We start from the raw sequence: 10,870 nt of genomic DNA, 5'->3' as shown, positions 1-10,870 counted from the left end.
AGATTTACCGTTGATCTGTCTCATAACCTAACAAAAAATATTTTAATAATGGATAAAATGGGGTGAACTACACAAATAGTCGGTTAATTCTCAAAAAAAAATTATTTTAGGCACTCAAAATAAAAAGTTTATAATTTACGCACCCATGGTACATAGTTAGGTCTTTGGTCACTCTTGGTAAAATCACAAACTACAAGCTGACGTGACAATTTAAAAATCGGTATAGTAACAAATTTAGTTCTCAACTTCTACAGATTATATCAATTTAGTCATAAGTTTAAAAAATTAACTCTGAAAATTTATGAATTGTCTCAATTTGGTCATAATTCTAAAAAATTCAAAGAAATATATAATAATACGTAAATATATTCTTAAAAAATATAATAATACAAAATTATTTTGAGTGGGGGATTTTTATTAATACTAATATAATTATTTTTATTTAATATTAATATTAATATAAAAATTAAAATTTATTATTATATTTTTGAAAATATTTATGTATTTTTATATATTCCTTTAATTCTTTTAGAATTAAGGTTACTATTTGTAATTTTGTTTTTTAAATTTATAACTAAATTGAAATAATATATAAAATTTAAGGGGTAAATTTATTATTATACCAAATTTTTAACTCTTATGTCCGTTTGTGATTTTAACGGAAGTGACCAAAATGGCAGAACTATATAACGAGAGTGCTTAAACAACAAACCTTTTATTTTGAGAGCCTGAAATGAATTTTTTTTATATATTTGGATGGAAAAAAAAGAAAAATTGAGGTTAAGAAAAGGAGAGAAATATAAGAGAAATTATGTAGAGAAATCACAGCAGCTGTAGTTAAAAGCAAAAAAGAAGTGTTTAAAGTTAGAGAACTTGAGTGAAAATTGATAGTTATTTTTCCTTAAAGAGTTGGAAGTATGTTATCCAAAATTTGAAATCAAACATTAAAAAGAAGTAGTTCTCATTATCCTCATAATTTCAGAACTAGTTAGTTGATTATCATGAAATTCGGTGGCAATCATACTCCAAACTATTTGGTTTATATACTTCTCAATCAATACAAGACAAATTGGATTATGATTACAAAAAGGAAAACAAATTGGATAACCTTAAATCCAAATCATTTTGACCCCACTCGACTCACTTCCGTTTTATATCCACACCAACACCCAGTCCTCCTTTTCGACCTTCTTCTTTCTCTCTCTTCAACCATCCCAAGGGGCAAAAAACAGAGCACATTATTTTGTTCAAAATCTTCACTTTTGGTTCATTTTGACAACTGCGAATGGCTTCTTTTTCATTGAAGTGTGGTTCATATTTTTCTGTGTTCAATGAGACTATGTTGAGCTCCCATTCCAAGAAAGCTTCCTGGTTTTCGACATCATGCACTTCTTTAGATTCCAAGGCTTCTTCATCATCAAAAAAGTTTCCTGCTTTAACCTTTGATTTTTGGGGGAAACCACTTGTCGTCCCAGATCAGAATGGTTCAAGAAACTGCACCACCAAACCTGAAAACAAATTCTCTGTTCAAGTATGTCAAAAAACCTTGCTTTACTTTTGGATTTTAAAGGTTTTTCTTTTCTGGGTTCATTTTGTTTTAATAGATTGGGCTGGAAGCTGATGTTTAAAGCAATTGATTTTTTTCCCAGGCTGAAAGAACCTGTGTGAGCCGATGTATGAGATGGTGGGAAAAAAATCTTAAACCCAACATGGTGAAGATCCACTCTGCTCAAGAACTTGTATGTTCCTTACAAAATGCTGGTGATCGATTGGTCATTATCGACTTCTATTCACCCGGTTGTGGTGGTTGCAAAGCCCTCCATCCTAAGGTATTTTTGTGTGTAAGATTTTTAACCAAAAAAAAAAAATTGTCTTGGTTTATTTTCCGTGTGTGTTAAGGTTTGTTGATGGTTGGGTTATGTTTGTATCAGATCTGTCAACTGGCTGAACAGAATCCAAATGCGATTTTCCTTGAAGTTAACTATGAAGAACTGAAGAAGATGTGTCAATGTCTCAATATTCATGTCTTACCCTTCTTTAGGTTCTATAAAGGTGCTGAAGGGCGAGTCGGCAGCTTCAGCTGCACCAATGCTACGGTAAGCTTTTCGGTATAGCATTCTTTCATTTCGTATTAGTAAGTGTTTGACATATATTATGTTTGCAGATCAAGAAATTCAAAGCTGCATTGGCAAAGCACGGATCGGATGAATGCAGCCTTGGCCCTGCCAAAGGTTTGGATGAGTCTGAGGTGATGAAACTAGTATCAGCTGGTGAATTATCATTAAGTAGTTTACAATCACCTTCCTTGAACGATTCCATGTTCATCAGAACCATGGAACTGTCTGGTATCTTGAACAAAGCAGATAAAAATTGGATAATGCTCCAAAAGGAGGGTGCTCTGCTATAGGTTTCGATATGAAACTAATCTAAGAGTTTTGTTATGGAAGTGGATAAAAATGGATCCACCCTCCAATTTTGATGTTGGAAGATCTCAATTTCCCCATTTTTTATACATCATTATCATTATTAGCTGGGTTATTCATAAGCAGGCTTCTGGGTGTTTTTTTTTTTTAATTGAATCCTGCAAATGTTACAATGATTGCTATTGATGTATCCTGTATTTTTGTTTTCAATGTGTACATGATAATAATTTATATATATTAAAATGTAATCATATTGGTTGAACGTGTTAGATAGTGTAACCGGCGGTGGTTGAGGCCAACCAAGAGCATTATTGTGCCGTTCCTTCAAGAACAGAAAATTAAACCATTTCTTGGGTTCCATTGAGGGGCCAGTTTGAAGACGATTTACTATTTTCACTACATTTTTTTTGGCTTATTTAAAACTAGATAAGTGTAGAGGTAACAAATATATGAGTATTTGAATTTATAATTCTACCTTGATTTTATTATTTTTAAAATCTTTGGGAAACTGATTTAACTGCTTCAAAAAATTTGTTTTTAAAATTTTATAAATCTGAATTTAACAAAAAAAAATTAATTGTAGTTTTAAATTAAAAATTAAATTTGAAAAATATATAAACTTATTTTAAATACAATTAGAAGTACATTAAATAAATTTAAATAATTAGAAAGAAAAGCAACCACCACAAAATTGCGAAGATGTTTGGTGGAATGGATGCGAAGGAAGAAAACATTAATTTGGGATCCCGGCTGTGGTTCTCTTTCTTTTTTCAAATTCGATAATCAGTACTTCAGTTTTGTTTTTGTTTTTGTATTATTTTTAATCTTATAAAATTATTTTAATGAATACATCAAGTTCAGAATACTTAATTTTACTTGAAATTAAACATAATTTAATTTTATAACACTTTAATATAATTTTTGAATAATTAAATATTCATTAATTTTAAGTAAAAATAATAACTACGTTGCTATTATTATTATTTAAAGGTTTTCATGACTTATTTCAAACCTCTAGTGTATTTCGTACCAAAACAAATATTTTTTACTCAAATCATTAATAAACACTAGTAGTCTGTGTATTGGGTGTACAAACTTCAAAAATAATATCTATATGCTTTTACCCTTAAATTACTTTTTAGTTTGATAGTAAAAGTATTTTTTTTATAGGCATCAAAGTTTGATTTTAATCTTAATACTCATTATTAAATAATTATTTGAATTGAGTCTGAATTTTTTATAGATTTCTTAAGCTTGCAAGTGCACTTGAGCACGTAATATCTTTCATTATAAAAATTAAATTTTTATTTCTCATGTTTAAAAAAACAGTTACCGAACAGGTTTTCATTATGAAGAATAATTTTTTATTTTTGTTTATTAAACTTTTTTTTTATTTTTTAAAGAAAAAAAATAAAAAAAGATTAAATTTCTTAAATTTAACTAAAGAAACTTTTAATAACAATAACAATAAATAACAACATAGATTTGCTTAATTGATTACCATAGCAGCTAAGGAACAAAAGAGGCAGGTCCCAGATGCCGTGGCAGTGAGTAGATGTAGTGGGATCCTAGTCCTTGTTTGAGCCCACTTGGTTTTCGTGTGGATGTGAATGTACATACCACAAATTTACACAAAACCAAAATCTTTGGCCTCACGTAAAGTTTCAACTGTTCTTTTAAGTACTTAAAACACCATACAATTTTTGTAATTGAAACTGAAATTTTACTTCCAATGTATCCAACCTTTTATGAGTGAATCCCAAAAAAATTATAATAAAATATTAAATATAACATTCAAAGAAAATACGATTTAATGTGTCAAAATTTGTAATAAATATACCATACTTTAGGCTAAAAGGTAAAACCAAAAAAATCAATACATTAATAATAAGTTTCTTTTTAATGTTCCATTCACTTAGGATGAAATCAAAATATTATTATGTTTTTAACTTTTTTTTCTTTTTCATTTGTATTTCTTAAAATAAGCTCTTGGAACTCGTAAGAGTGTAGTTTATTTTACTCAAATATAGTGTTTTTTAATATTATTTATGCAAATCACCACTTTCAAAAGGTATTTATTAAAATATATTGTTTTAAGGTTATTTTGATATTTATGGGTATCGGGGTTGTCAAATCATCATAGGGGTCTAGCACCATCAATGTGAAGTGTGAGTGCTATCAAATTTTGGTTGTCACCCCTTTCGAAGGATAACAACAAAAAGGAATTAGATGAAAATCATGTGAAACATACATAGTCACAAAGGCTTTTCAAGCTAGCCCTTTAATCACATGCAACAATGAAGGAGATGGATTGATATGCTAGTCCTTTAATGCTTTGGATGTTAGGAGGAACACAATGTATATTTCTCTATTGGAGTTTTTTAAGACAGTCGATAGATACAACTTGGGTTTTGCGACTTTGGCATATTTGTATAGGCATTTTGCAGGACAATATGAGAACGGGTCGTCAAGGTTAACAGTTGCTACCTACATCTACAAACATGGGTATGGACATGGATGTCATGGTTAGTATCATTCCATTCCCAATCATGGGAGTTCCCTCTTAATAGAAGGTAAAGGATATAATTGTGTATATTGTCTAAATTATATTCAATTACCAATATTTATAATCCCTATTGCATTAAATATTTGAACTAATAACATAAATATATAAAATTATCTACTTCAAGTAATACATCATAATATCAAAAACATCATTGCTCATCTAGTTGGTACATTGAATCTTCATCCATGATCTCAACAAATACAAGATCGACTTTTAAATTTGAAAAGTTAAAACCTTTTTCAGCTTCACAAGTATAATAGCTAGGGCATCTTCAATAGGAATGCTTTTTGTCGTGATCTCAACCTCTGTCTTAATTGCAACCATTTTTACTAGCTTCATTGCTAGGTACACCTATGGCACAACACATTCATAGATTCCTCCCTCCTCCCTATTGGCCTAAGACGACAAGTTGGGTTTGCACTTTTATGTTCCTCTTTCGACATTGCAAAATAGATGTTCAATCCAATGTACATGAGCCTATTCTTATGGATACATATAAGGTTTATCGTTCACTATAGACCATTCCATATAAAATCTGAGATGCTGCAAAATTACCATCATTGATAAAAAAAATGCAGCTTTTGGCCTATGTTGAAGATAATTGGCGTAATGTGTGATGTGCTCGACAGATCTAATCGGCCAATTATTGTAATAGCCCAATTTCAGTGAAATCGGAAAGTAGTTTTGGGACCACAAATTTGAGCCAGAAATAAAATTTATTTTAATATTATTGCATAGTATGTATTATGATAGGAATACTATATGAAAATTCTGATAAGAAAATTTTATCAATTATGTGTTTAATTATGGAAAGGACCAAATTGCATGCAATGTAAAAGTTGAGTTCTAGTAGCTATAAGTATCAAATAGCTATGGAATTCAAAAATTGAGGTCCTTATATGGAATTAGACCATTAAAGAAAAGTTAGTAGCTATTTTTGATGAATCATCCATGGAAAATTAGAAAAAGGCAAGGACTTAATTGGAAAGTGGAAAATTTAATGGATGATAAATAATTAAATCGAAATATTATCATTGTATATCATCTGCATTCCCAAAATTTGCATGGAAACCCTAGGAAAGATAAAGGAAACTAATAAAGCCTAATTAGGTATGTTTCTTGTCTTGTTTTTAGTAATTTTTATATTTTTGAGATTGGGATAGTTTAATCTATCTATTTTGGGGATTAATTTGAAAAGTTATCAAAGTATCAAAGTTTTTCCATGGATGAATATGCCGGAATTTTGAAATTTATGGTAGAAAATGAAAGGTTGTTGATAGATAAACAACTTTTCTAAAGTGAATTTTCATGAAATTATGATTTAGGGACTAAATTGTAAAGATGTAAAAGTTATAGAAAAATTGAATTTTTTGAAATATATGTGCTGTAAACATTATATGAAAATTTTGATTAAGCTTGGAATAAAGATTAAATTACATGAATTTCATTTTTTGAGACTAGGGACGAAATTGAAATTTATGAAAAGTATAGGGGTAAAATGGTAATTTTTCCTGGAGTGAAATTAAATCCAATCGAGTATGAATTGTATTAAATTGATGATTAAATTCATTTATATAGATCCGTACAATTCAAATTTGAAGCTAAATCGAGGAAAAGAAAAAGTTTCAAATTAGTAGATTTTTATATACAAACAAGTGTTGAGGTAAGTTCGTGTAACTCAATTATACATGTTAATCTATTTCAATTGAATGTTGTATTTGGATTGAGTATGATATGTATTTATGTGAATTATATGAATGTTATAAATACATGAAATGATCACATGCTCGGAAATGTTTATAGGATGTTAGGTTCCGTTTGAATAATAAAATTCGATGGATATATGTGATTTCCCATATTAAATATGGTCCTGCATATGTTGCGGATAGAATATAGCTCAGACGAGCAATCTTGATATAGCCCTCTCGAGCATCCTGTTATATAGTTCCTGCGAGCATCCTGATCGGTAGTGATTCTACATGTGTTGCGCACTACCATAGCTCTGTGTGAGCGTCATGTTACATGACTTAACCGGTTGTGATCCAGCATATAATGCAGACACAAACGCAGCTCTACGTGAGCGTCCTGATATTAACTCTTATAGGCTTCTTGATATGGTTTATTTGAACTTCTTTTTACCTTATCCGGTGCTCCCTGATATTAACTCTTCGAAGTTATCTGATAAGCTCTATGAACTCTCTAATTAAAACTCTTATGGGTTTCCAGATTAGCCCAGATAAGTGTCTTGTTACATGGCTCATCTGAGCATCTTGATATGTGGCTCGAAAGTGTGCTCTCTAATTAGGTGCCCTAATGGGTACCCCTGATTACGAATTGGCGGTTTATAGTTTTGCACATCTTTTGTGTATTACCTAAGTATCCATCGATATTTTAATAATTCAACAGACAAAACTTTTGACATGAGAAATTATGAGATTAAAAGAGTTATGTCCCGAATACTTCTGAAATACCTAAAAGGAGTGTAGCATGATAAGCTCATCCATGCTTACTTAATGTACATGTGAATTATGTGACTAACTTCCTTATTTGAATGTATGTGATTAGGAAAATTTGCTAATTTGTTGAAAAGCATGTTATTGTTATATTTATTTAAATGAATATGATTGGTAAGTTTACTTTCTGTTATACGAACTTACTAAGCATTAAATACTTACTAGGTTTTATTTTCTTTGTTTTATGGTATTTTGGAAGCTCGTTAAGGTTGGAGAACAGTCGGAGAATCATCACACTATCCTCCAGCTTGTTTTGTATAAAAAGTAATCTCATTTTGATATAATGGAATGTATAGGTTAACTTCACATTTGTTGGTATGTAAATAGTTGTTTGTAACTTAGCCATTGGAACGGTTTAAAATGGATTGTTTTGGCATGTTATTATAAGGATATATGTCATGTTTAGCTTATATGTATGTGGTTTGGTTAAATTGAATTAGGGTAAAATATAAATCATTACAAGAAGGTAAGTTTGATCATATGAATATGTGATACTATTTCATACATGTTAAAGATGTTTTTTTGATTTATATGACTTGAATTGATTGGAAAATGTATGCAAATGTTATTGTAGGTTTAAGGTTAAATTTGGGTGACAAGCAAGACAAAGAAATGACCTTATTTTGTCCACACGGGTAGACAAACGAGCGTGTTTCTTGACTGCGGGTGTAACACACGGCCTAGCACATGGGCATGTGGTTTGGCCGTGTGTCTCCTGCATATTAAATTTGAGAAACATAATGTTCAGAATTTGGCACACGAGCAGTGACATGGGCGTGTGTCTCAGCCGTGTGTGACACACGGCCTAGAACACGGGTGTGTTTCTTGGTTGTGTGAAACCTGCACTTAATTTGTGAAAATTAAATTGACCACATGGTCTAGCACACAGGCGTATGGTAGGTCGTGTGGCACAAATCAGAGAGTTATATGGGGTCGGACACAGCCTGTAGCACAGACGTGTCTTATGGTCACACGGGCGTGTGCCTTGGCCACACGGGCATGTGTGCCCTATATATAAGAAAAAATTTTAAATTTCGCGAAAAAATTCTCTGAGATCCCGATTTAATCCCGACTAGTTTCAAATGTTTAAATTAGGCTTCGAGGGTCCATTCAAGGGACAATATGAGTAGTTTTGGATATGAATAGTATATGACATAAATAATCTGTAATGTTCTGTAAACTCCGGTAATGCTTTGTAACCTTACGGGCAATGGATACGGGTTAGAGGTGTTATATTTATTGGTATCAAAACTACGGTTTAGCCGATTCTCAGAATAACGTAGCAAGTAGGAGTTTAGCTATATATGCCATTATATAATTTGTGAAAGTTTGATATCTCTTGTCTATTTTAAATGCGTTTTTCATATAGTAATGTCATCTAACCAAGCTAGAGCTGAATCCGAGGAAGCTCAGAGCAATGCTCCAACTTTAATTCAAAGAGCTGCATCTAGTAGTAAAAGGCCCAAATCTGAGGGCCGAGGTGAGGAAGCAACATAAGCCTTCTTTCAAATGATGAATTAATGACTTACAGAATTCACAAGAACAAATCTTGTTTTACAACAACCTCCTACACCTGCTCCTCAATCAGTTCTTGAGATGCCACAAGTTGTTGAACCTGGTAGAATCGGTAAGCCTCCGGTGAATAAAATTCGTAAGTATGGGGCAGAGGAATTTAGGGCTACTATCGATGATGATCCTGAGAATGCCGAGTTTTGGTTGGAAAATACCATCAGAGTTTTAGATGAATTATCATGCACACCATTTGAGTGTTTGAAATATGCAGTTTCTTTATTAAAAGACACAGTCTACCATTAGTGGAATACTCTGATTTCTGTTGTACCGAGAAAAAATGTTACTTGGGAATTTTTCCAGACTGAATTTAGAAAAAAAAGTACATTAATCAGAGATTTCTAGATCAGAAAAAAAAGCATTTCTAGAGCTTAAACAGGGAAGTATGACAGTATCTGAATATGAATAAGAATTTGTTAGATTGAGCAAATATGTCAGAGAATGGGTTCCGACTAAGGCTGATATGTGTAAACGTTTCAAAGAGGGATTAAATAAAGATATCAAACTATTGATTGGAATTCTTGAATTGAGGGAATTTGTGGTTTTGGTTGACCAAGCACATAAAGCCGATGAATTAAGTAAAGAAAAGAAACAAGCAGAGAGAGAAGCTCATATTTTTAGTAAAAGATTTATGGGTAAATTACAATTATCTGCTTCAAAGAAATCAAAGAAGTATCATGATCGTTTTACCACATCAGTGGGGTATTTTGGAAAAGAGCAGAGTTCTAAACACTCTAATCCGAGATCTTCGTCTCCATCTGTAACAAGTGTGGGAAGTGTCGGTAATCCCAAATCGAAATGTAAATATTGCAACAATTTTATTTTGGAGAATGTCGTTTGAGAAGTGGAGCATGTTACCGATGTGGTTCTCTTGATCATTTCCTCAAAGATTGCTCGGAAAAGATTGAAAAATATACTAATCAAACTTCAAAGCCGAGTAATCCTGCCTCGAGAGGCAGACCACCTCGTTACCCCGACAATATCAGTGGTAGCTGAGGTACTAAAAAAGACTCAACAGTTAAATCTGAAGCACCGGCAAGAACATATGCTATTGTGCTTGAGAGGATGCCTCTGCACCAGATGTCATTACTGGTACATTTTCTCTTTTTGATACTGATATTACTGCTTTGATTGATCTTGGTTCCACACATTCATACATATGCACAAATTTAGTGTCTGTTAAAAACTTACCTGTTGAATTCACAGAATTTGTGGTTAAAGTATCAAACCCCCTGGGTCAATATGTTATGGTGGATAAAATTTGTAAAAATTGCCTGTTGATGGTAAAAGGGTTATTTTTTCTCGGTTGATTTGATGCTATTTCCATTTGATGAATTTGATGTGATTTTGGGAATGGACTAGCTAATGCAGCACGATGCAGTGGTAAATTGTAAATAGAAATACTTTGTATTAAAGTGTCAGAATGGTGAGTTACTTCACATTGAATCTGATAAACTGGATGGGTTATCTATTATTATTTCAGCTATATCAGCACAGAAATATATCAGAAAGGGATGTGAGGCTTATCTTGCATATGTGTTAGATACTAAAGTATTTGGATCGAAAATTTAGTCAATGTCAGTTGTTTGTGAATTTCCTAATGTATTTCTAGAGGAATTACCTAGTTTACCACTAGTGAGAGAAGTGGAGTTCTCTATAGATCTTGTTCCGAGGACATCACCGATATCCATAGCACCCTATAGAATGGCTCCTATTAAGTTAAAAGAGTTTAAAGCACAATTGCAAGAATTGATTGATAGAGGCTTTGCTCAACCCAATTTTTCACCTTGGGGTGCACC

General features: G+C 31.9%; 1 protein-coding gene across 1 annotated transcript; it reads left to right on the top strand.

The window, feature by feature from the left end:
* Window positions 1–1,082: 1,082 nt before the first annotated feature.
* On the top strand, window positions 1,083–2,692 carry LOC107934258 (thioredoxin-like 1-2, chloroplastic). Its single transcript, XM_016866632.2, has 4 exons — window positions 1,083–1,531; window positions 1,650–1,829; window positions 1,932–2,096; window positions 2,165–2,692. Exons 1-4 carry the CDS (start codon window positions 1,286–1,288, stop codon window positions 2,405–2,407), a joined length of 834 nt encoding a protein of 277 aa, XP_016722121.1. The 5' UTR covers window positions 1,083–1,285; the 3' UTR covers window positions 2,408–2,692.
* Window positions 2,693–10,870: the final 8,178 nt, after the last annotated feature.

Source organism: Gossypium hirsutum, chromosome A12 (assembly GCF_007990345.1).
Source record: "Gossypium hirsutum isolate 1008001.06 chromosome A12, Gossypium_hirsutum_v2.1, whole genome shotgun sequence".
Taxonomy (NCBI): domain Eukaryota; kingdom Viridiplantae; phylum Streptophyta; class Magnoliopsida; order Malvales; family Malvaceae; genus Gossypium; species Gossypium hirsutum.
The sequence above is the reverse complement of the archived record's forward strand: the minus strand, read 5'-3'. Positions and strand labels throughout refer to the sequence as shown.

Bases quoted from the DNA above. Each gene is read 5' to 3' on its own strand.
- LOC107934258 (XM_016866632.2), top strand. From the start codon at position 1,286: ATGGCTTCTTTTTCATTGAAGTGTGGTTCATATTTTTCTGTGTTCAAT. The intron at 1,532-1,649 runs GTATGTCAAAAA...TTTTTTTCCCAG, and splicing joins AAAACAAATTCTCTGTTCAA to GCTGAAAGAACCTGTGTGAG. The intron at 1,830-1,931 runs GTATTTTTGTGT...TGTTTGTATCAG, and splicing joins GCAAAGCCCTCCATCCTAAG to ATCTGTCAACTGGCTGAACA.